The sequence below is a fragment of the Crocuta crocuta genome, unplaced genomic scaffold, assembly GCF_008692635.1.
Source record: "Crocuta crocuta isolate KB4526 unplaced genomic scaffold, BGI_CrCroc_1.0 scaffold503, whole genome shotgun sequence".
NCBI classification, from domain to species: domain Eukaryota; kingdom Metazoa; phylum Chordata; class Mammalia; order Carnivora; family Hyaenidae; genus Crocuta; species Crocuta crocuta.
The window spans coordinates 125,204-151,513 of NW_027527143.1; the positions used below are offsets into that span (position 1 = coordinate 125,204).

At 41.6% G+C, this 26,310-nt stretch overlaps 1 protein-coding gene across 3 annotated transcripts in view; it reads right to left on the bottom strand.

Moving 5' to 3' along the window:
* Nucleotides 1–5,362: 5,362 nt before the first annotated feature.
* PTCD2 (pentatricopeptide repeat domain 2) overlaps nucleotides 5,363–26,310 on the bottom strand; it is a 49,536-nt gene continuing 28,588 nt past the window's right edge. For 2 of the 3 annotated variants that reach the window (XM_077759752.1, XM_077759862.1), the window contains exons 9-10: nucleotides 25,475–25,588; nucleotides 21,392–22,212 (exon numbers count right to left, since the gene is read on the bottom strand). In XM_077759752.1, the coding sequence (XP_077615878.1) occupies nucleotides 21,988–22,212; nucleotides 25,475–25,588 (339 nt within the window). In that variant the 3' untranslated portion in view covers nucleotides 21,392–21,987. Of the gene's footprint in view, nucleotides 5,770–21,391; nucleotides 22,213–25,474; nucleotides 25,589–26,310 lie in introns of those variants that run through there. The other variant, XM_077759820.1, reaches the window with a different exon arrangement.

Consider the following 26,310-nt stretch of genomic DNA (forward strand, 5'->3'; position numbering starts at 1 on the left):
CCCCAGCGTCCCCCGCCAGGGATGGTGCCAGTCCTTAGAGCAGGTGGGAACATTTTCAAAGTGTCAGGCTGTGGTGGTTTCCTTCAGAAGTGAAGCAATAAGAGACACCCTGGTGCCAGTGCTCAGAAAAAAACGTTAATCTGTCCTGTAAGGTAGTCTAACCCTGCACCTTGTGTCTTACTGAAAATAAATAACCCTCATGGTCCTACTGGTTTGTGACTTGTGGAATAGTGTGTGTATTCTGAATAGGTATATTTATATTCTTCAAGTAGTAAAATATCTCACTGTTTTCCTACTGTATAAGCTGGTTCTTTTATTTATAAGGAATTCTGATGTAAACTAGTTTGAGATGGGGGTTTGACTGTAGGAACTGACACAGCTCCAAAGACTGAGAGAGCCTGAGGAACTGGTCAGCTCCAGGGACCTACTGCTCTCTCTATCCCTTTCTTATGGCTTCTTGCTTCTGCTTGTGCTTCTGTTCAGTTCTCCCGTCTCTACTAAACTGGCTGATTCTGCTTATCAGATGTTTCTGAACTTTCTCAACTCTGGCTTGCTTGTGGCTTTTGCTTACCATGTTCCTGACTCTCCCTTAGGGCATCCTCACGGATTCTGTTCTTGTTGCTATCAGTTCATTCCTTTTGTGTTTCCTAGTTCCAATTTTTTTAAAAATTTTATTTTTTAGAGAGAGAGAGACAGCGCATGGGTATCGGAGGGGCAGAGAGAGAGGAAGATACAGAATCTGAAGCAGGCTGCAGGCTCCCAGCTGTCAGCACAGAGCCCATTGGGGGCTCAAACCCACAAACCATGAGATCATGACCTGAGCCGGAGTCGGACACTCAACCAACTGAGCCACCCAGGTGCCCCCCAATTCATGAAAGACAGGGAATCTGATTGGCTTAGCTCATATTTTTTTGCACTAGAACATAAGTCATAGCTTCCAGACTATGGGATTGGCTGCCCCTTGGTCTGGTGCCCATCCCTGTACCAATCAGATGTGCACAAAGAGGGGTTCTATCACATGGCACTGACTGCCAATTTAGGGTCTGTTAATGGGTCAATTTCTTTCAAAGGGGCTGAGGAATCAGAAACACATCTAATGCCTCTGACTTTTTTTCTATTTAAGATTCAAGTATCATAGAACAGAATCTGTTAATTGGTATCTTTTGTCAATTTTTAAGTAATTATAATAATGTATTATTCAGGAATTCTTTCAACTATGTAACAGTTAGTTTTGGCAATACTGTGATTTCCCAGCTATGGACTGGTTGGCTCTTTTCCAAGTACTTGTATTGGGTTCACTCCCTTGAAAGTGAAATTTCAGTGTGTCATTGCCAGAAAATGAACCCATGGGCCTTGGCCTCTGAGTTTTGTCCTGAGAGGGTCTTGTGATTTTTACATTCCTGACCTGGCCCATTACTGATGATTAACTTTACTGCACCGAAATCTTATTCTCATATGTAAACCACATTTTGTGGCCCATTTGATAGGTATTAGGACCTTGGGAGGGTGTGTGGGGTTAGGTTGATATGCAAAAAAAAAAAAAAAGGAATTCACCTTTACTGAGCATCTATCATGGACCTGATGTGAACATTCTCATTTTGTAGTTGAGGAAACAGAGGTTCCAAGAAGATAAGGCAATTGCCCAATGACACACAAAAAGCAGGTCGTGGGGTTAAAATTTAACCCAGGTCTACCTAAGTCCAAATCCCACTCTTTGTATCAGGCCTTGTTGTTGGGTGTTGAGGAGGGAGGTAGGAAGAGGAGGCTATTCCAGGTGAAGAGGATAGAGACCATCACAGGTAAAGGTATAGAGGCAGGCAAATAGGAAGTGATGCAGAGACTCTTGACAGGAGTGGCAGATTCCTGCAGGAGAGAGAGGGAGATTAAATGTGAGAGGCAGCCAGATTCTTGCACAACATAAAGGCCAGCCTAGGGTGTAACTGACATTTTTGGAGGCCTTGGGGAGTCACTAAAGATGGAGCATGACGTGACCAAGGCAGCTGTTTAGATTAGACGGATTAGTCTGGAGACAGGTGTCAGAAGGATTGGAATAGGAAAAGACTTGAGGTGATTTAGGCACACATAGCTTTGGTGGGTCCCTGTAATCTCAGAGCATGTCTCACAGCTGGCTTCATCATCTCAAGCAGGGACCCCTTTCAAGTCCTCTACCTTCTTGTCTTCTCTGTGACAACCACAAGCGTGGAACAGTCAGGCCTCTGGGAAATGAGCTCTTCTATAAAGCATCACCAATGATGGAGAGAAATGCTGTTCATTTCTCATAATGTATCCAATTTGAAGCTTCCAAGTGTGGCATTTTTTTATTATTTTTTTTAAAAACAGAACTACTCCAAAGGGTAGTGAGCACTGGGAAGCTGAGGCTGTGGTCTAAATTTCCCCTGAAAGTCTTAACCACTGGTGAGATTTTGTATATGTATCAATCATATCATTTCCATCCTTGTTCTCTGTTCCTGTCACTCCAAGTGTGAGAAGAGATGGACGACTGAGATAAAGGAGAAGTTCGTAGGACTTTACCTTCTATTTCTCCTTTTTCTTTTCTATAGTAAAATTACCATGAAATTGCTTACAAGAAGTTGCCAGCAATCTGGCTAAGCTAACTCGTGGATTTGTCTTGGGAAGAGTGAAAATCGGTAAATTTTATTTTCTTCCTTGAACTTTGCAGCTATCAAGGCTATTTATTTAATTTGGGCATGCCAAACAACGTAAATAATGTTGGCACTGAAACAAGTCTTTCTGTCACTGGAGATTAAATATCAAGTTTGGAGGTGAGTTGGTTTGTCAGGTTTATTGCTGAGAAGATGAAAGAAGAGAAAGTTTATCCCCTATATCCCAAGGGGTCATGTAATAATAATATAGGTGGAAACCCAGTGGATAAAAATGGTGACAGGTTGACCTGCCTTCTCCTTTTGTCCCAGGCTAAACTTGGAGCCTCTCTTCCTTGAAATAGCTCAAGTCCTAAAACAAACGTACAACCTTCACAAAGCAGAGGAAGAAGTCCTCTGTGCAAAAGTTAAACTGGTGATTCCTCCCACTTAATGAAATATTAATGAAACCAAGTAAAAAAACCTTAATTGGGTGCCCTCAATGTGTACCACACTATGCTTGGAGCCAACACTGAATTAATTTTTCCTTAAGTTTAGGGACAGAAAAATTTTGTTCTGTCACAGTAACAGTCAGTATTGAAGCAGAGCTAAGTTAAAATTTAAATTCTATTTAACAACCCCAAGGACACACTCTTTACCCAGTGGTTTCTCTGATGAGTGTTGAAGTCAACTCATGTATTGTCTACTGCTCAAAGCATAGGCCATTAGATGTTTCAGACAAAACAAGACCCATGGATTCCTTAAAAAGCTGCATTTTCCAGAGACTCTATGGATGTGAAAGCAGGCCATGGCCATCAAGTCATGGCGCTTTGCTGTCAGACAAGAGAGAAGGCCAGACACTGAGTGACCCTTAAACTAACTCCTTAATCTGTTGGCTAGAATCACCATGTCCTCCTCTTGATCCCATCACAGATAGACTAGGTGGATATAAGGGTTAAAAGAGTTTTAGGCAGGAATAGTGAAAAATAGGCTCTATTCAGCATAATGGAGTTGGTCCAGGCAAGCTTTGTGCATGGTTCTGTTGGCACCTAGTCCTAATCCAGGGAAGCTGAGATGGTCATATCTATATGATTTGTGTCTGTTGGAATTCTAAGATCCAGGGCAGACTGGCCATGATAGATCTGTTGGTCTATTTAATCTCTCTGCAAAACAAAGGGAATTCTGGGACTCTTGAACAATGAGAGGAGACTGTGTCTGTGCCATCCTCTCAGCAGGAAGAGGGATTCCAAGTGGGCAAAGAACTCTCTGATGTGAAGGAGGGCTCATATTCCCCATCTTGAGACATGTGTTTTTAAAAATTTTGTTTTTACATTTATTTATTTTTGAGAGACAGAGACCAGAGCACAATTGGGAGAGGGGCAGAGAAAGAAGGAGACACAAAATCTGAAGCAGGCTCCAGGCTCCAAGCTGTCAGCATAGAGCCCAACGCGGGGCTCGAACCCACAAACTGTGAGATCATGACCTGAGCTGAAGTTGGACGCTTTCCCGACTGAGCCACCTAGGTGCCCTGAGACATGCCTTTTTAATAGTCAAGGAATGCTTTTGAGTACAACAGAGAGTTGTAGCTTCCTGCCCTGGGAACAAGTAAATTCCTCCATAAGGACGGCCTCAAGGGGCCTTCAATGTCTATGGTCACCTAAGGGTCAGGCAATTCAGTTATCTGGAAAAGTTGTATTTGCTTGGGGTGGGGGCTAGGGTACAAACCCTCTAGTTTTGAGAGAAACTGAGCAGAGCAGGGACTACAGAATTGGAGATGGCAGGAAAGAATGAAAGCATTTGTTGAGAAATGAAACAGTCTAACACACTGGCAAATCCTTCGAGATACCAGGGATCACTGGGGAAGGGAGGGACTTGGGTTAAGTTACAGTAACACAACCATGTGAAAAATCAGAGCCAAATGCCTTCCTGCCCGTCATCCAAACTTTAAATAATGCCAAGGCCTGTGTAGCCCCCAAAAATGAGGGTTTTTCAATATTCAGTGAAATGTTGGCTCCTTTAAAGTCATCATCATTTTCATCCAAGTTTTATGGTATAAAAGCTTTGAGAAAGTGAACACAAGTAAGGAACTGGTGTGGGTGGTATGCTAGCTGCAGGGGTTCAGGGAGAGAGTCAGAACTATCCCACTATTTAGAGAGATGACCTACATGCCTGACATGACTAAATAACATTAGAGTATCTGATACACTGTACAGTGAGAGTCAATGTTTGTCTAATGTGGCAAATAGCACCAAGGGGACCTTCTCACTTTTCTCAGGTTGGTTGCTAAGAATGTCTGTCTTAGTTACCTCCTCATTTTGGGGGAAGAACAAGTCCTAATTTGGTTAAAATCAGCCTTCCTTACCCATTAGCTCTTATGAATTGAGGCTGGTCAAGAATCAGGATTGACTGGTGATGGGCATGGAGTAGGGCACTTGTTGGGATGAGCACTGGGTGTTATATGTAAACCAACTTGACAATAAACTATTAAAAAAAAAAAAGAACCAGGATTGACCATGTGGGACATATCTCTTTATTGGTATTCACACACCATTTACAATGACAGTGTATTGTTTACTTATTGCTCTGTAACAAATTACCCCCAAACCTACAAGCTTAAAACAATAAGCTGGGTTGCCTGGGTGGCTCCGTCAATTAAGCATCCAACTTCAGTTCAGGTCATGATCTCAAAGCTCATGAGTTCAAGCCCTGCATCAGGCTCTGTGCTAACAGCTCAGAGCCTAGAGCCTGCCTCAGATTCTCTCTCTCTCTCTCTCTCTCTCTCTGTCCTTCCCCTGCTTGTGTTCTGTTTCTCTGTCTCTAAAAAATAAACAAGCACTTGAAAAAATTATAAAAACCACAACAATAAGAATTTATTTCACACAATTGCTGCGGTTCAGGAACCCAGGACCTGCTTAAATGGGGTTTCGGGCTCAAAGTCTCTCTTCAGGTTGTAGTCAAGATTTGATCAGGGCTGCATCATCTGAAGGACTGACTGGGGCTGGAGGTTCAGAGTCCAAGATGGCACACTCATATGAATGGTGACTTGAAGCAGGCTGTTAGTATACTGGAAGTCTAGCTCCTCACCACATGGACTTCTCCATAGGGCTGCTTGAAGTATCTTCATGATATGGTGTCTTGCTCCTCCCTCTCCCTCACCAGAGCAGATGATCTGAGAGAGGACAGGGTAGAAGCCTCAGTAATTCTTATGACCTAGTCTCATAAGCCACTCTGTCAATCTACCAATGTCCTATTGGTCACATAGTTTGCCCTATTCAGTGTGAGAAGGCACTGTGGATACTAGGAGGTGAAAGTCCCTGAGAGCCATCTTGAGCTACCCTCTAATGAGAGCTGGGCGTGAGACAGGCACCTTGCCAGGCATTTTACATACAATAACCCTGAAGTGTTATTTCTTATCATCTCCATTTTCCAGATGAGGAAACAGGCCTTGAGAGGATAAATGACTTTTGCAAAGTTTTTCTATCCCCACCTTGCCCTTGATTTGCACTTCTAAAGAACATATTTCATGCCACGTTTTTCTTTCATCACACAAGGATTGAGTACCTACTATGAAACAGGCTCTGTATTAAGATCTAGGAATCCAAGAACAGCAAGACCAGGCCTTGAGGCATGTGAAAGAATTACATGTGGGGTGCCTGGGTGGCTAAGTAGGTTGAGCATCCAACCCTTGGTTTTGGCTCAGGTCATGATCTCACAGTTTGTGAGTACCAGCCCCTCTGTGCTAACAGTGTGGAGCCTGCTTAGAATTTACTTTCCCCCTCTCTCTCTGCCCTTCCCCCACTCACTCTCCCTCTCTCTCAAAATAAGTAAACTTAAAAAAAAATTAAAAAAAGAGTTACACACACAAAGATAACACTATATTTAAGATATGGTGGGGCTCAACTAAGAAAGTAATATTTTGTGGGTAGGAATACCCTTCTTTTAGGCTTCATGCTTGATATATACATCTTAAAAGGGCTGAGGCACTTTCTCAACTCTGAATGCATTACTACCTTCAGGCCTGAGAATAGGCACAGGACTTCCACTGATTCTTACAGAGGGTAACCATCTTCAACTCCGAGTTTTTGGTGTATGTTTGGTGAACCTGGATGATACTTGATAACACGGTCTAGCGAATGGAGCCATGGGGTTCCAGAATCAGGACACAGGTTTACACCTTGTTTTTCCACTAACCCCCTAAGTACCTCTGGGAAATTCTCCAAGTACATATGTCTTGGCTCTAGTTTTGGCTAAATGGGCATATAGTAATCTTTCCCTACGTCATGGGGGAGAGAGAGTAGTAATGACAATCAAAAAAGTTAAAAGATGTAGAATTAAAAAAGTTCAAAGCTCTGCTTTCAAGAAGACTGAAATCATCATGAGCTAGTTCATCGGTAACATATTTCTTACCACTGCCACTCTGTCCTATCCTCACCATACAGACACAGAGAGACTGTCATTTTTATTTCATTTTCACAGTTTATATTTAGCCAAGGGGAAAAAAATAGCTCCTGAGGATGTTTGATGTAATAGGCTACCTCTGAAACACTTTAGAGACACTTCAATTGTCCATCCTAAGTCATGTTACTGACAATGTCGGATGATGATGGACAGAAAGAAAGAAGTATAATGTTTGTGATTGTGACATCATTTGTGCTTTGCGTAGCTTTCAGGATGAGTACCAGTTAGATGACACGTTCTGATGTTCACTGTTGCCATGCATTTCATTTTCTGAGAAGTCAAGTGCATTCATTTCTGATATGATAATACTGTGGCTTACTATTATTATTGCATAAGCAGATGAGCAACATTTTCTTGTGAACAGTCCTTTCATACACATGTTGACCACAGAGGGATGCTGACTACTCTTACCCTGAACCGGATGCTCATGGGGTAGTATTCTAGATAAAGGTCACCACTACTTGCCCATATATACCCTGGACCCCATTGTTATCATAGATGAACAGACTAGATGTTGAAGGGGAGTACAAAATCCCTCAGAAATAACAATTATTTCATATATGCATGAATCTGGTAACCTTATTCCTATGAATAATAAAATAGGATATCGATCTCTTTTAAAGTCAAGTCACCTTCATTTCATTATGCTCTCTGTTCCCTTTCTCGTCTGGGGCTTTGGGAAGCTAGCCCCACACTTTTAGGTTCTCTCTTATCACTATACAACAGTGTCAGATTGATACAATGTTGTGATGTTGTATACATCCCGAATGATGGTGGTAAGCCTGCTCCAACACACATCATGTTTTGAAAATATTTTCTCTCTTCTGCCCAAGGAGGCTCAAGCAATTCTGGGGTGAAATTTGGCAACCCTGGATTGGGAAGTGAAGATCACCTTGTTCTATGGAAAGTGAAAGAGGAATTGAAGCAGGGAAGCTGAAGCTCTTCATTTGGTTCCAGAATATCTACTTGCCCCTCTCCCCTGAACACTCCAATTACCAGTGGTCAAGGCATTGTGCCTGGCACAATGTTTCACTGTGGTTAGAAGAAGACATGTGTTAAGTTCACATGTGGTTAGAAGACACGATGGGGTTAAAAGCCCATCACATTCTTTAGCAACTACTGTCTTTTTTAAATTAACATACAGTAAAATTAAGTTTTTGATGTGCAATTTTATGAGTTTTAATGCATGTATGGATTCATGTAGCAGCCACCACCAATCGGGACACCTAACAGTTCTGTCACTCCAAAACTCCCATGCTATTCCCTTGTGGCTGCACAATTCTCCCTACTCCAAGCCCTTATAACCACTAATCTGTGCTCACTATAGTTTTGCCTTTTCCAGAAAGACATATAAGTGGAATCAGGCAGTATGTAACCTTTTGAGACTGTCTTCTTTCCCTCCATAACATGTCTTTGAGGCTCAACCATGTTGCTGCATTTATCAGAAGCTTATTCCTTGTTATTGCTGAGCAGGGCTCTATTGTCCTGTTCAATCGCACATTTAACGTAGCACATTTTGGTATGGCACAGGCCCTAGGAGCGCCTAGAAGAAAAGGCACTTTGATAGCCAAGTGAAGAAGTAACTAAAGTTTATTTTTCTAATTCTATAGTTACTTGTCATCATCATGTTGGGTGATCATCTGGAGATAAAAAAAGTATAGGCAGTTTTTATTCCAGAGACCCAGGTTGCCCCATGTGGGTTCCTGGCACCATCTAATACAGTGGTTACCAACAGAGGGATATTGCCCCCCAGGGGACATTTAGTCATATCTAGAGATAATTTGATTGTCACACTGAGGGAGTGCTAATGGCATCTAGTGTGTAGGGGCCAGGGATGCTATTAAACATCCTACAATGCCCAGGATGCCTCCACAACAAAAATTGTTGGTCCAAATGTCATTAGGGCCAAGGTTGAGAAATCTTGGTGTAATGTATCCTGGACATCTCTTTAAAAAATACATTTAGTGTGTTTTGGGTTGGGCCAAAAATATAAGTGGGAGAATGATGCGCTTTTTGAAGAGAGTCATTATTTTTCTCCAAATTTTAAATGGCAACCAAGGAAACAAGAGTCAGAAAGATGAAGAAAGTGATTATTCAAACCTATAAAGAAACTGTTCAATCCCTCTTCAAAAAACTCTCACATTCCATTCAAACTGTGGATCCCCCAGACAACTGTGGTTGCCTACTCTGGACCAATACATGTCCTACTCTCTGCCTGAAATGCCCTTCACAGTTCTCTTAGCTTGAAGAACTCATCCCTAAGGATCACTGTCTTTGGAGGCCTTGGTCAGGTATCTTTCTTTATGGTTCCCAAAACAACTGTCATGAAGAACATGACATTCTTCATAGCACCACTTAATTTATTGGTCTCTCATCATCATGCTATCCCCTGAAAAGAGTCCAATACCTGGCACAAGTTGGTGCTCAGTAATTACTAAATCAAGAAGAGAATTTTCTAGATACCTTTGGATACTCATTCATCTAGATGCTCAACCATTTAATAAATATTTGTCAAGTACCTACTAAGTGCCAGGCAACATGAGTGTTGGAGATACGGGAGTTAGCAAAAGACACTAAATCTCCTGTCCTCATAGGGCTTACATTCTAGAGCAGTGGTTAGCAAGCTTTTTCTGTAAAGAGTCAGATAATAAATATTTTTGGCCTCACAGACAATGCATTGTCTATTACAACTACTTAACTCTACAGTTGTAGTGTGAAAACAACCAAATACAACATGTAAATGAACAAGAGTACTGTATACCAATAAAACTTCATTTACAAAAATAGGCAAGTATGATTTAGCCCTAATACTGTAGTGCTTCAGTTTTATTTTATTATTATTTTTTTAAATGTTTTATTTGTTTCTGAGAGAGAGAGACAGCATGAGCAGGGGAGGGTCAGAGAGAGAGGGAGACACAGAATCTGAAACAGGCTCCAGGCTCTGAGCTAGCTGTCAGCACAGAGCCCGACATGGGGCTCGAACCCACAAACCATGAGATCATGACCTGAGCTGAAGCTGGATGCTTAACCGACTGAGCCACCCAGGCGCCCCTGTAGTGCTTCAGTTTTAGAGAGAAGTCAAATAATAAACAAATAAATATAAAATTCAAGTAATAAAAAAAAAAGCAGAATAAGGAATAGACAGGAGAGAAGGTAGAATTTAAAGCAGATAGTCAGGGAAGGCCTCTCTAAGGAGATGACATTTGAAAGACATCTGAATGAAGTGAGGGAGCAAGCCAGAGGAATAGCCAGTGCAAAGGCCCTGCAGCAGGAATGTGCTAGGGGTCTTCTGGGATAGAAAGAAGGCCTGTGCAACAGGAAAGGTGCAAGCAAGGAAGGTAAGAGTTGAGGTCACAGAAGTCAAAGGGACCAGACTGTGTTACTATGTGCATCTGGAGTTGATTCTCAGTGTGATGAGAAGCCTGTGGAAGTTTTGAGAGAGGGAATAACCAATAAGAAAGGGTCAGGGTGATTTTTGACACCCACTACTTGTCCACACCATCGATTTGGGTCAATTAGGAAAAGGAAATTTGAGCCTTGGATTTTAGTCTCCACTTAGCCGCTCTGCCAAGTGTCCTTGGTTGGGATACAATTCAGACAAACTGTATATCACAGTCTTTAGTCTTACATGCTGCTGAAGTTACGTAAGAAACTCCAAATCAAATGGGATCAAATAGTGTTTTTGAGACTTTCTAGAAGTTTGACATCTTTGGTATGTAAATTAAAGCAGTGGCTTCTGGGGCTCCAGCTCAGTGTTTTGAGGCAAACAGGAGGGTGCTGAATCTTAGAGGTGCCCGTTCCTTTTCCTCAGGGGTCACATCCAGTTCCTGAGACCTTACACCTCTCAAGCAAGCACTTCCTTTTCTTCATTTTGAGGTAATGCAGAGCAGTATAGATGAAATAGGACAGAGAGTAGCAGCAAGGTACCATTCTAAATTATGGAAACTGGTGTAAAAGAAACCTTGTGGTGACAATGACAGTTTCACTTCCTGTTCTTTGTTGAACTACAGGTTGCCAGGAAAGCCCTGTCACACATTTGCATGCAGGTTAAATTTCTCAAAATCTGAGCCACAACAGCCTAGTACCTCTAGGGGAATATGATACAAATGCTGCTGTGCTGTGGTCATTGTCAGTGGTTAAATTTCTTTAGCAACTTGATGTGGCTTGTTCTATTGGATGTGACTGGAACAAATCAAGTCATGGGCTATTTGTTAGTTGGTTTTCCTTCCTTTTTACATACTGTTTTGGATAGAGAGTCTGAGAGACAAGATGGAGAAATGAAATGCATTTTCATTATCATTAAATACTACAGGGGCTTCCAAAATAACCCTAGACAAACTCCTCATGGGCCAGCATCTTTTACTCTTCTCTGTGCTTTTGGAGGTTTTGACACTAGGGATGAAAATGTGCTTTCCAAACAGTGTGGACTTTACCTAAAAGTGTTGTCAACTGAGTCATCATGAGCATCGTGGTTCATTCTTTTTCCATTGTTGTCTTCATTGGGTGCACAATTTTCCCTAATCTCACATGCATTCAGTCTTTGACTTTTTACCCACAGGTCTGATTAAACATCTTCTATTCATTTATCAGTTTCTAAAGATGAACAAATGGGACCAACTCCAAAACAAATATTCCTCTCCTAGTTGCCAGGATCTAATGCAATTTGATCTTGGTTTAAAATAATAAAGATGAAAGTGATGAAATAATATTAATTTTGTGCTAATAATCATCTTCTAAGCTATAACACATGGGAAATATAGTCCCGAAGTTGGACTTTAAACTTGGATCTGCAGTTCAGAGTTGTTAGTAGGATCTGAATATTAGGTCTGGAAATGTGGATAACACGTTGTTATCTCTAATCTGCCCTCTCTGTTTCCCAGGCAAAATGGACACTTGTTAAATATTCTCTATTGAACGAACTGGGAAAGTTGAGAAGTACCCTGGGTTGCAGTCAAAGACAGTTTTTGCTGCTTAATCTTGCCCAAGCCCTACTTTGAGGGACTTAACTCACGTCGAAGGCTGCATAAAACTCTGGGCATGGGAGTTATATTTGGTGAGCAAATGGGCAGCTCCAAATGGTTTTGTTACCTTTCTACAGAATATAGCCCCAGAGTAGCTGGTGAGGAAGATGGGGTTTTGGCTTGTTGCTTGCTTCCTTCAGTATAGCCTAATCAGATTTTTTCCCCTTGAAATTAGAGCTTTATGCTAGGGAGAAAATAGGACTGAAAACAAACTGAGGTTTCTTTTAAGTTCCAGTAAAGCAACCTCCACTCTGAGTCAGTGAGTGAAACAGTGAGGGCACAGGAAGCTAGACTCCGTCACCGAAGAGCCCCAGAAAAACGGATCTAAAATACTTTTTTTTTCCAAAGGAGAAGCATTAATAAAATGATGGGGAAGACACAAAATAGAAGAACAGAGAAAGAAGAAAGGGGAAGTAGAATTCAGGAGGAAAAAAAAATTATAAGACATTGAAATGTGAGCAGAAGACACAATCACACCCAACCTACTCCAGACCAGTTTACCTGCCAAAACTTTAACTCAAAGATGTTAACTCTTATTAACTACTTATCTCAGAATCTGCAAAATGAATTCAGGAGATTTGCTAGTACTAATGACGTGCTGTGTATCTTTGTTCCCCCCTATCTATCCAGACATTTTGCACCTGAGGAGGTTTCAACAAAGTGAAATAGTCAATAACTTATAAGCCATGTCTACAAATGCAAAGCAAAATGCGGAATTGAGATGGTTTGGAGGAGGAAAAGATTTTAAAAATGAACCTGAATGATCCACATGAATAAAAGATTTACACTTTTGTTCCAGACCCATCATCCACTGACATTAGGATTTTGACTCTAAGGGGCTAACAAAGGTTGTGGAAGTCCAGGGAAACGGAAGTCCAGAGTTGCCATTCATACCATTTGGCTCACTGGTTAACTGCTTGGCTCTCAACCTTGTCATAACAGATCCTGCTTGAGTGAGCCTCATGACATTGTTTCTTTCCTTGCAATATATGCATAATGTCACAGTGAGATCACCTCCACTCTGTGCAGTGTAGTGCAACACTACCGTCATATGGCCCTCTCTCTACATCCAACATCTGATGGGATAAAAGCCTGCTAACACATCATGTAAAGAGATAATTGGCTCTGGCCAGTCCACTCCAGACTCCTAGAGGAGTCTGACCAAATGCCCATCAACGTAGTGTATGGGGAGTTTTTCATTTCAAAAGTGAGAAAAATCAGAGACCATACATGTGGAATATCATGTACTATAGGATTTTTCCTCAGGTCTTTTTTTCAGTACCTTTATGCTTGAGCTGCTGTGCCCAAGTCATACTAACTCATTGAGCCACACTTAGACTAATTAACAGTTTCTTTCTTCTATCCCCATCAGTTGTTATAGAATGTCCGTTGCACAGAATCTCCTCCAGGCACTTTTGGTGGTTCCCAAAAGTTATCTACTGAAGACTCATGAGCAAGTCATCTTCAGCAAGAGCATCCGCCACTCTCCTCTTCCTAAGCCTCGAATGTCTGTCAGGGACATCTTTTACCAGAATCCCAACCCCAATTCATGGTAATAATTAGTACTCTGTGAAATCCCAATGTATGTTAAAGGTTTGTGATAATGAAAAGTTGATCTTTGATCTACTCCTAGAAATGGGCAGTGATAAATATGCCAGGGTACCGAAATCCCCCTTCCTTTAAAGGAATTATTAATTAGTAATAATTCGTAATTCCATGATGATGGCAGGAAGAAACAGGTTGCTGTTATTTGATGAATTTGAGTAGGGCAGAAAGACAGAAAAAATAATTAAGACACTAATTCCTTATTTGGTTAATTGTTTTAAATGTTTATTTACTTCTGAGAGAGAAAGAGAGGGAGACAGAGTGTGAGCAGGGGAGGGGCAGAGAGAGAGGGACACAGAATTTGAAGCCAGCTCCAGGCTCTGCGCTGTCAGCACAGAGCCCGATATGCGGCTTGAACCCACGAACTGTGAGATCATGACCTGAGCCAAAGTCAGACACTTAACCAACTGAGCCACTCAGGTGCCCTAAGTCTAATTACTTTCTACTTCTTTTAGACACCAATATGATTTTAATAAATAAAAGCAAATAATTCTTTCTGGGTTTTTTTCTTCTTAATTTAGGAGGAATCCCCTTCCTAAGTGAGACAAAGGCTCATTCTTTTTTTTCATAAGAAGCTGAAGATGTTTTTTCATTAAACATCTAGTGTATGCCCATACACTTGCATGAGAACGCGATCTACAGAGGATCATCCTGCTCTCTCTTCTAAAAACATCCTTTTAACACAAGAATTCTCATTCTGAGTGAAGGGAACATTCTGTTTCCTCCATGAAGTCTATCTACTGCTACCTTTCCCTTCTAGCCTGAAAGGTGGACCTCTGTTCTCCCTGAATTCCAGAAATGGAAGATGCTTTCAAAAACTACCACTTTTTGGGGCACCTGGGTGGCTCAGTCAGTTAAGCATCCGACTTCGACTCAGGTCATGATCTCACAGTTCGTGGGTTCAAGTCCTGCATCAGGCTCTGTACTGACAGCTAGCTCAGAGCCTGGAGACTGTCTTTGGATTCTATATCTCCCTCTCTCTCTGACCCTCCCATGCTCGCACTGTCTCTCTCTGACTCTCAAAAATAAATAAAAAACATTAAAAAAAATAAAACAAAAAACTCACACACACACACAAAAAAAAAAAACCCCACCTTTTAAAAATAGTGACTCTGGGCGCCCTCTGCTGTCTACTTAAGTTCTTCAGCTGTATATGAGTGATAAGAGCAAAGCATGAAGCTGGAGAGGGATTACTGAAAAAAACCCAACCCAAAAACCATGTGTGTCTATGTATATATAACACATGAATATATATGTATATATGTGTGTACGCATACATATTTTAAACTTTTTCATTCAGTGGTCCTTTGAGGTTCTGCTGAAAAATGCATATGAGCATGTACGTGCACATACATACAGCACCATTCGGTGGCACACAATACAGAGATAGAATTAAATATATGAACTCTGGCATCAGGCCACCTGTGCTTGCCCACTCCCTGGTATTACATCAATGGGCAAGAACTTAACCTCTCGGAGCATGTTTCCTCATCTGTGAAATGGGGTTTTCCTGAGCATTAAATGAGATACTATCTACAAAGTGCTTGGCACAGAGCCTCGCAATTGTTAGGTCTTAATATGCGTTAACGGGTTTTTTAAATTTTATAAACCCTATTATACAAAGCCATGTTGTTAAATTCCCTGTTACTTCAGCACCGATGTGTCAAAGAAATGGCTGTGCTAATCTGAATTGGAAATGATATTTCCTCTGCTCTCCATAGTTTTACACAGGGCGATAAGCCCCTATGGCCCCAAAGCCTCACGTGGAGTTGCTTGGTCTCTCCTGGCTTCTCAGTGAGCGGCATTCATGTTGAATTATCCTTGGATGTGCATGTAGCCATCATGCCACTATAATCAGAACATACTCTTTAAATGGATACTAATTCAGTAATTTCCAGCCATGAAAGTGAAGGAAGGTCTCCTTAATCCTCTTGAACCTTGATGGCTACATAACATGCCCCCCTGGAGTGAGTGGGGTACACCAGGAAGCTCCGCTGCTGAGCTGCCAGGCATGTGACTTGGATTCATGGATTTAACATCAAGTTGTAGGGCAGTCACTTTGTGGAGGTTAGGTCTTCCTCTGTGATGTCACTTGTAATTTGACGGGATGATCCTGCTGACTGGGAACAAGGGAGATCTGTGGGATTCTGTGACACGGTGCTGCTGGGCTCTTCTGGGTGAGGAGCTTGGCCTGACTTGGGGTAGGAAAAAGGAGTCAGGAAAGATGAAAGACGTAAGCATCACTAGTCAGGTAATGCGTTTCCAGGCAGGCCTGCAGGTGACACACCACGATTCCTTGCTGCCTTCCAGGTGGGCTCAGGGGCTGCTGGGTGCCTTTTCCTCTCAGGACCTAATTAAATGAGGCCTTCTCCTCTCCCAGACCCCCAGCTTTGGAGTATTTCAGCTGCAGGGCAGTCTTTAGCTGCCAAATGTGGAGTTCTCTTCTTGCCCCTGGATCTTCTTTTCCAGATCCCACCTTTAATCACTGTGGCAAAGCTGCCCCTGAGGCTCTTGGAGGCCACAGTCACAGAAGGTCAACTGAATAAGGTACGTAAGTGGGTAGAAGCTGCAGTTCAGGAGCATTCTGATCCTGTTCCATTAGCAGCCCGGAAAACTCGAGTAAACTCTTGTACCCTCCCCCTACTCCCCTTTCTCCCCAAATCACTTCTGTCTCAGTTTAGCTGAGTGTGGAAATACTGGAGGGAAAGCCCCATGGAGTCAAACTAAGATAAAGGGCTCTGGCCAGTGTGTTAATGCACTCGACACCTACACGCCCTCCTTGGGCATTCCACTTCTCTACGTCTTGGCTCTCTTACGTAAAACTAAGATAGAAAGGGCAACCACTTAATGAGAAAGTTGAGAAATTCTGAAAGCATAGCATGGCAGGCCATATATATTAACTAAAACATGCTATTAATTAATTCACCCTTTCAAAAAATATTAAGGCCACATTATAGTATCCTAGTATAGTAATACGCTACAGAGGCACTTTGGGTCATAAAACACAGGTGGGATAGTTTGTCCTTCAGGAGACACTAGATGTACTGTACTTGGAAGATTTTCTCTAACAACACAAGGGAATGTACTTTATATGTCACAATGAAGGACACAATTAGTGCTATGAAAGACCAGGAAAGTCCTCCTCTTACTGTGTGTGTAAGTGTACGTGCGTACACACGCACGTCACTTATTATCTATTCCACAGAGTGATGGACGTAACACCCTGGCCTTATCCCAATTGTAACAATGTGGTCACTTGCTCGGTTACTCATTTAATGTCTATTCCTCTTGGAGAATGCAAACTCCTGAAAACAGAGGGCATTTTTTAATCCCCTTGTTTTGACTCCATGTTAACAAAAAAACCATTTCAATCAGAATTACACCAATATCAATTTTGCTCAAGATAGTGAAGTGGGTCTTTTTGTTTTGTTTTTTGTTTTTAGTATGTATTTATTTTTGAGAGAGAAAGAGACAGTACGTGCAAGCAGGGGAGGGCAGAGAGAGCCAGAGACGAAACAGTGAATCTGAAGCAGGCCCCATGCTGTCAGCCCAACACCCAAAGCGGGGCTCAAACCCACAAACTATGAGACCATAACCTGAGCCAAAGTTGGAAGCTCAACTAACTTGAGTCACCCAGGTCCACCACTCAAGATATTTGAGGTAATGCTGTTCAAGCCAACTTAATTCCTTGAGTCCTTGTTTACACACTACAAACCATTTCCTCTTAAAAATTCTTTTTATTTTTACTTTTCTGAAAAATTTCCATTGAGGGGTTAATTCACAATGATTTGGTTCACCACACATTTTTAAATACATAATGTATGCTAAATTTGTAGATAGAAATGTTATTAAGTACATTTAAATCTTGGGTTATTTTTGTCAAGCTCTGTGCTCTTCTGCTGTATGTTGCCTTAGTTTACATGGATATTTATATGTGTATATGTATATCTTTGTGTGTATATATAAGTTGAAAAAACTAAATACATTCTTCATTGATCTTAAATCATAACGACCTGGGACTCCTGATTCACTGACTCCAGGGGAGAGGGTCTGAGGTGGAGGGGAGTCGACATTAGAGTGAGGATCCTCAAGAGTAGACACACATGGCAGACAATACACACCTTCGCAGACACATGTTCAGGAGTCCGGGACAAGGCCACACTTGCCTGCTCTTCTTTCCTTGTCACAGCAGAGACCAGAAGACCCAAAGATGGTAACTGAAGTTGAAGTCTCTCATGCACATAAAAAAACATACACTACCTCAAAAAATAGTGGTTTAAACTACAGTCCCCATGCTAGCAACAGCAGCACCAGAGAATTTGTTAGAAACACACATTCTCGGGCCCTGTTCCAGATCTGTGGAATCAAAAACTCTGGAGATGGGTCCCGGCAATCTGGCTTCGAATAAGCTCTCCAGGTGTCTCTGAAGTTTGCTGAAGTCTGAGAACCAATGCCTTACACTCAGCTGACATTCTGGCTATGAAAAGGAGTAAAAGGAAGCTATGCCAAAAGATCAAACATTTACCTCAAGGAAAAAAAAATTAAAGCTTAAAATATCCTTTAAGCAAGACCGAGTCTTCCATGAATTCCTCTCTGGGGTTCTCAACAGGAGTAGAGCGTGTATAAGAAATCTGTTTGCTTGTGGGGTGCCTGGGGGCCTCAGTCTGATCTTGCGGTCCGTGAGTTCAAGCCCTGCATTGGGCTCTGTGCTGACAGCTCAGAGTCTGAAGCCCGCTTTGGATTCTGTCTCCCGCTCTCTCTCTGCACCTCTCCTGCTTGCACTCTGTCTCTGTCTCTCTCTCTCTCTCAGAAACAAACATTAAAAAATTTAAAAAATTAAAAAAAATGTTTGCTTGCAAAGAAATAGAGAAACCTATAATTTTGCATACCTGAATTATAGCAGATAAATCTTTACCTCCCCATTATAATTTCTCAGTAATATTCATTAGGAAGTAGTTCAATTTTGTATTAACTTCTTAGATCACTGTCAAAGAAATGTCAGCCCAAATTGCTTAGGATTGGTCTATTTCACTATGGAGTACTCTTCAGGAAGATTCTGATCACTCTGCAAGGAGTACTGTCTGTAGGAGCAAAGAACAAATGAGAAGACCAAAACGTCCTTAAGTTCAACATGGCAGAATAAAAATGTCTTGCTTTGGGAAAGGGAGATGATGTCTTCTTCCTGTGGCATCTTGGGAAACTTTCATAGTGCCTTGTCCATTGTAAGCTGCTCAATATTGATTTACTGAATGACTGAATGGAGAATCCATAAGAGAACATCTTATGGAAGAGATGACACGAGGTGGATCTTAAAAAATGGGCAGAAAAGGACGGATAAAGTGGGAGGGCATTTTAGGTGGGAGGAGAAAAGGATACATAATAGGCTAATCCAAAGTTCGAGGTCAGGCCTAAATGTGGAGTGTCTGGGACTGAGTGGAAGGCACTGGAGAGAAAAAACTATTCATAGGGGGATACAATGACAACCAACATCATTACATCATATAAATGAGCTAGTGAGTTGAAGAGTACTCATCCTCTGATACGCTCCCTACTGTACTGGGCAAACAGCAGAGAACAAGATAGACGTGACACTTAGGTCCAGTGGAAGATGGAGAATAATGGCAGAAGCATGGTAAGTGTGTGGATAAGTGAGGTACCCTAATTCCAGCCACCAACCATTGATAACCACCTGGGACCCAGAGTAAGAGCAGCATGCCTGAGTCAGTCAATTCTAATGATAATGAGAAAATGATTGGTGTTGTTTTAAGCCACTAAGTTCTAGTGTTTCTGACACAGCAAGGGCTAGCTAGAACGCTATCCTGATAACACGGAATGAAAGAGGGATCTTTTCACATGCCTTCTCACACTGTGCTGTACCCCCCAGGAGGACATGTGGGCTCTGAAGCAACAGACGTTTATAATAAACGAAACAATCTACGAAAGGCACATTACGGGTTAGGGGATAAGATGTTCCATCCAAATATTCTCATTAGGAGAATAAGTGTATTCTTTGGGCAAATTGTCGACCGCAAAAAACCCCACCATTTTTCAAGGAAATTATGAAAATTTCAAGAATAAAATGCTAATGATCCACTAAACAAACTTCTTCCTTGATGGGGTCTTAGCCTTCAGCGTCATCTACTATTTTGGGGTAAACACGAGGCTCATTAATTCACACTGTACTGCTGCCCCTGAGCATCACTTCTGGGAATAGATGGAACAGCCCAGTGTCCAGTCAGCAGAGCCACCACAGCCACCAGCTGTTTGTTCAGAGCAGCAGAGCTTGGGCAGGACAGGCCTGCTACTTACTGCTTTTTTCTTTTTTGTAATGAATGGTTGTTAGCTAACAACCAGGACCATATTCACACAGAACATAAAAGGTATTTGAATGCTCTCTGTGAAAGTCAGAGAAGATAAAAGAGAAGTTGGAGGACAGGAAGCATGCCCTATTATTCCCTAAGACTTTGAAGGCAGAGAAATCCAAACAGCAGGCACAGAAAATACAATGAAGATTCTATAAAGGCCCAGAGTTTTCTTTAAAAGGGGTAAGGCCTCACCAAGCATAAGCAAAAGAAATTCTTTTGGGTGTTCCTTACAGAAGGAAGAACGCATTTGTTTATATAATTCTTCAACTAGGTACCCACATTCTGAGTGCTATTGACAGTAATGTTGATGATTAATGCTCATGCAGCATATTACTCACCAGCCACTGTTCTGCTTGCTTTACATTTATCACCTCATTCCATTCTCACAGCAGGCCTAGGAGGTGGGTATCATGAGCCCATTTAACAGACAAGCAAACTGCCGTGAGCCTGTGGCCACACAGTGAGTCGTGGGAGCCCTTCCTTAGTATTCTAACTCCGAAGAGACATGTGCTCTAGCAGGGAGGGTATCAGACCACGGATTGGTATTTTCATCTTGGCTCCACCGCCAACTAACTATAGCAATTTGGACAAGTCATTTCTTTCACCTGAAGGATGAAAGAGGTAAATTAGGAGATTCAGAAGATTCCTCCTACTCTAGAACTGCTGATTCTATGAATAATTCTGGCCTCTGAGTAACAATCAGCTAAAAGCAAACCTTTTTAAAAATAAAATGTTTATTTTTAGAGAGAGACAGAAAAAGATTACAAGTGGGGGAGGGGCAGAGAGAGAGAGGGAGGGACACACAGAATCGGAAGCAGGCTCCAGGCTCTGAGTTGTCGGCAGAGCCTGATGTGGGGTAAGATCATGACCTGAGCTGAAGGTGGATGCTTAACTGACTGAGCCACCCAGGTGCCCCCAAACCTTACTTTCTGAAGCAGCACTGAATACAGAGTATACAGAACTGAGAGGTGTGAACATCTTGTGGGCCTTGAGAAACAACAGGCACCACTCACTGGTGTTGTGTTTCAAAATATCATGTGATGGATCAGAATGAGGAAGCTTTAACCTGCTGTCAGGACATGTTTACTTTTACAAAAAAAATAAAGCATCCCAAGAGAAAATAGAAGATCATCAATAAGATGAAATGTAGGACCAAATATTTAAAAAACAAAGCAATACAGAGAGCATTATGTGGTTTTTATTGGCACTTATTTTGAAAAGCACTTGGCCTGCCTATGACCACAGCAGTAACCATTTACATTCTGGTTAACTTATTTCTTCTGAGAACTAAGTCCTGGGTTAGTTTGTGCTGCTGAGGAAGAAATAAAACATAACCTCATGATGTCTTCTCAGGAATCTTTTATTTCTCTCATCTTTGATAAAGTTTGACCCTAATGAAACTTAAATGAAAATTTCAAGTCAATATGCAGATTCAAAAGCATCTTATTGAGGGGTCACATATACATGATGACAGAAGCAGTGAGAACATCCTGGGCCATTGCCCACAGTGGCAAAATAAGGTTTCAGACCTCCTGAATTCAGCAAGGGTATAATCTGCAAGTAACTCCCCTGAAAATTCACTGGAGTTGACCACTTAAGGCAACTTCCCCCTTCCCACTCGTGCTTACTGGGTTCTACGTTGGTACTGGCAGTTGGATTGGAGATCAAAGCCATGTTCCTTCAAGGATCCTTAGAAGTTTATACAGGGGAAGTGTCTTTTCTGAGGATGTGGAGCTCTCTGCTGGACTCTACGTCTTCACGGTGGCAGAACATTAACTTCTCAGATCAGCATGCCAGTTCTCAATCAACTCAGAAATTTAAGACCAAGTGTTTGTTAATACAGCATCCACTGGAGTACAATTCCTGATTTCTTAGGAACCCATTAACTCATTGGGAGCCCCCTTCCAGCTCAAACCCATGAGTGATTTGAACATAGGGTTATTCAGCCCACAGGGACTGGCTGAGAGGCTGGAAGTTCCGATGGCTGACTGTCCTCTTATTTAACAGTACCATGTGGGATTTCCTGTCCCCAGGGGTATGGCAGAGGAGAGTATCCAAAGTGCAAGTGGTGACCTGGCCATTTATGTGGAGTTTCCCATAGATCTCATCAAATTTGGCCAGAAGGGCAGGCACATCCTTCACTTTTTTCCTTGCTTTGGCCAGCTGGGGAAAAGCCAGAGAGCAGATCATTATCTCTATGCAAGATTTCTTCCTTATTCTTCTTATTCTCCAAGAAGCAGAGATCCAAATGCATTAAAATGTATAGTGTATACCTATAATGGTGAAAACCAGAGTACTGGGCCACACAGAGGTATGAATGACTACAAGGGATTCCATAAGCTATATACCAAACTCACAATTGGTACTTGAAAATCATTCCTGATATCTCATAAAAAGGGCATTTATGTGGTACATACTATACAATGAAACATACTAGGAAAAGGAGTCAAATAGCAATGGAAACAGGTTTGCCAAATTTAATAATCAGAGCAGGATGCAGGGCCAAGTAGGTAGGGCTTTATAACATGGTAAGTTTTCTGGAATGTATTCTAGAAGCTGGAAGAAGGTCCAAATTAGGACAGGATCTGATTTAAGTTTAAACATCTGAAGATTATGTTGTTTAAACATGTGTAGAGAAAGGGAGGATGGAGACTAATCCAGAGGCCAATAACACAGTCCACATGAGAGAAGATCACAGTCTAAACTGGAAAATGTAGGCACAATATGCAGAAGTAGACATCGATCAAGTATATCTAGGGGGTTAAACTGAAAGGATTTATTGTAGAAGAGGTCAAGGAAAGGGAGGAATCAAAGACATCTTCCCAATTTGGGCTTTAGTGACTTGGTGATGGGTGAGGTAATTAATGGAGATGGGGAAGATGGGAGGAACAGATTTAGAGGAGTAAAAACATCAAGAGTTCTGATTGAGATGTCTGTGAAAGTTCTATGTGGGTAAGTCAAGAGTTTGTTGGATATACACAAATATGAGGCATGGAGGAGAGGTCTAAACCTAAGGTATAAACATTGGAGTCACAAGCGTATGAACAGTATTTAATTCTACAAAAATGGGTGAGCTCTAAATAACAATGTAAAGCTACCTTTGAACAAAATCAGCATCTGACTTAGTTCAATCCTTATTTATGATACAATCTAACAAGATTTCTTGATAAAATTTACTTGTGATCAAGGTCCCTAAGAAATCCTCTGGTCACCTTCTAGATATAGGTCATAATCTTATCCGCTGCTGACATACCTTCCTTTAAAACAATGGCTCCCAAGAACCTTCAGGTATGAAGATTCAACACTTTATGTCATTCTTAAGAGGAATAGCTTGTTTAGTCCCTGCCCCATGTGGAAGGCAAAGTGACCTAATGGACAGCATATGGTTTCCAAAAGCAGCCAAGCAAACATGCCAACCTGGTGAGAACTTTGCTCTAATTGCATACACCGCCTCAATTCTCTCCCATCACTACACAAATACCAAACTGTGTCATTAGGACTATTCTACCATTTAAGCAGAAAAGAGATTTTACTCCATTGTTATGCATGCATACTCCACATGCAGTCTTACAAGCCTATTTAGAGCTGGTTCAAAGGCTACTGGAGTTAGAGCATTTATTTATTTCTCAAAGGCAGCTCCCCATGCAGCCTCACAACACCCAAGAACACACTCAGCTAGAGGGGGAGCTTTTGAGATAAATCAATCTTACAGACTTTGGGGGGAAAATCGGATAAAAATCAGTATTTCTCAATGTGGAGTTTGTTTGGATGCTTGAGTCATTATAATCGGGACGACATATTGACAAACCAGGTCTAACCGGAGTGATTAACATTAGTGCTGTTGGGGAAACTGAAGTTGTGTCAGTAACGGACGCACATGCACATGAATGTGCACTTTAAAGCCTGTTTACATTTCCAGTTCCCCTACTTTTCTAAACATACTCCAAAAGGGTTTGGGTGGACCCTTTTGGGTCTAAGTGCCATGAATACAAATAGATAGACGCTTTAAGTTAGCCATATCCAGTTAGTTTCCTGATAAGCTCCCTTTGCAAGCAGAAAGAAGCCTTTTGGGTGGAAGTACGAAAAAGGGGTAGGGCTGGGAGGGCAAGAGAGTCAGAGGAGGGAGAAAGAAGCCTGCTGCCCACTCCTGCTAACCAGCAGGGGCCAGTACTGTCAGAAGGCAAGGGAGGGAGGGAGACAGGTCCTTTCATTAGTCAAAATGACAATACCAATATCTTTAGTAACTAACTCATCACTGCCAGTAATTTACAATTTCCTTACAGTAACTAACTCATCACTGCCAGTAATTTATGATTTCTTTACAGTTTTTCCCCTTTAGCTACCTGTGTACAAATTACTAAATTTCAAATTACTTACAGTAGCTCCTCTTTCTGTGCTTCAGCCATCAGTGTGAGACATGGATTCCTTTGTCGCATTTTGCTTTCAATTTTTGGAAACTGCTTATCATTTCTATTTAATTTTGTTTCACAGTTTTGCAAAAACATTTATACAGTTCCAATAGTTGGTCTATTCAGTACCTATAACTACAGTTCTAATGACAGAAGCAGTCATATAGCTTAATTTCTGGCAGGTCCAGCACCTCTCCTTGCTCTTCTTTCACAGGGTTTTCCCAGTTAATCTTCTGGTTTGTTCTTTCTACTAAACTTTAACTACAGAAGTAAAACTAATGGCACTTTCATTATGTTACATTATCACAGTGGGTTGGGAAGAACTGACTTCATGGGATTGAGTCTTCCTATCCCAACACACAGCATGTCTTTTGTGTAAGGAGGGATGATTTTTTAAAAAAATTAAGGTGAGGGCTACTGTAGCCTATTGTTTGTTGACGGGAATGTTCCTCAGGGAAGGGGGTGTTCGTGATGCTCAAAAGAGGGTAAGACACCTTCTGAACTGATGTCTTGCAGTGGGTCAGAGGGATGGGCTCCAGGGGCTATTGGGGGAGCCTGCACCAGAGAGGTGTGTCCAGTCTCCATGGCTTTAGGGGGGAAGCTGAGCAGATGGGACAGGAGGCGGTTGGTGAGGCAGCAGTTCTCTCCTGATTGCTCTGATTTCCCCCATGAACCAGGGACAGGGGTGGGGGAGTGGGGAGAAGGTACTGGAGGGCTTGAGGAGAAAGAGAAATGAGAGCCGGGACCCAGGAAAATAGTATTCTGGGGACAGAGGTGGAGGGTGGGGGTAACAATGTAAGAGGCCCAAGTTTTCCTAGAATTTCAGAGGATATTTCCTGTTGGAAGAAAAAAAAAATCTTTGCACCCAAACATAGAAATCTTTGAACAGAAAGAAGAGGGAGTTTGCCATATGTGGCACTCTGTAAGGTGGCGGCCTGTAGAATGAAGACAGTAAGTAGACACTCTAATGAACATCTTTCACCTGTAAATCATTTCTGCAGCAATCTCATACTCACCACTTCTTCAGAGAACTCCTGTCTTTTCACAAATTGTGATAAATTTCCCTCTGCAGCATCCTTTAGTATCTTTATCAGGGTTTTCAACATATTTGACTGGATATGAATCAAAATCTGAATACAAAGAACAAACAAGCAAAAACAAGACTGAACCAGTGCTCAACAATGATATATGTACCTGACATTTACAGTGACCTGTTTTCAAGCTATTTCCTAATTCATTGTCTTGCACAAGTTCAAAGATGCTTTGAGAATATATGTCTGTCAGCCATAACTTTGTTTCCAATAGCTAATCAAAACACCTCAACTTTAAAACATAAAGGTAGAAATGGAGAAAATATGGATTTTGGAGTCTGGCATATTTGGGCCAGAATCTCTGGCCATGTATTTAATCTTGTTCAACTTCTGTTATTTGTAAAATGAGGAGAATAGGTTTACATCTCACATTTGGAGTTACTGTGAATATTGAATAAAAGTACACAGGAGGTACTCAAACATTACTATCAGTTTCTTCCTATTTTTTCCAGATTCAGAGCAGAGGACTATCAGACAATCTTCTAAGATTGACTGTGGGGCGAAATATACCTTTACCTATACCTATACTTTTACCTTTACCTATACCTTTTTTCTTTTCTTTTTCTTCCTTCCTTCCTTTCTTTTTTTTCTTTCAGGAAATTGTGCAGGCATCAAGAGAAAGCTGGTTCAAGTACTCCTATTTATACTGTGGCTATTAAGGAACTTCTAAAACTGGGTACTGTACTTGGCTTTTAAAATGGTACCACTAGAGGCGCCTGGGTGGCTCAGTCAGTTAAGTGTCTGACTTCGGCTCAGGTCAT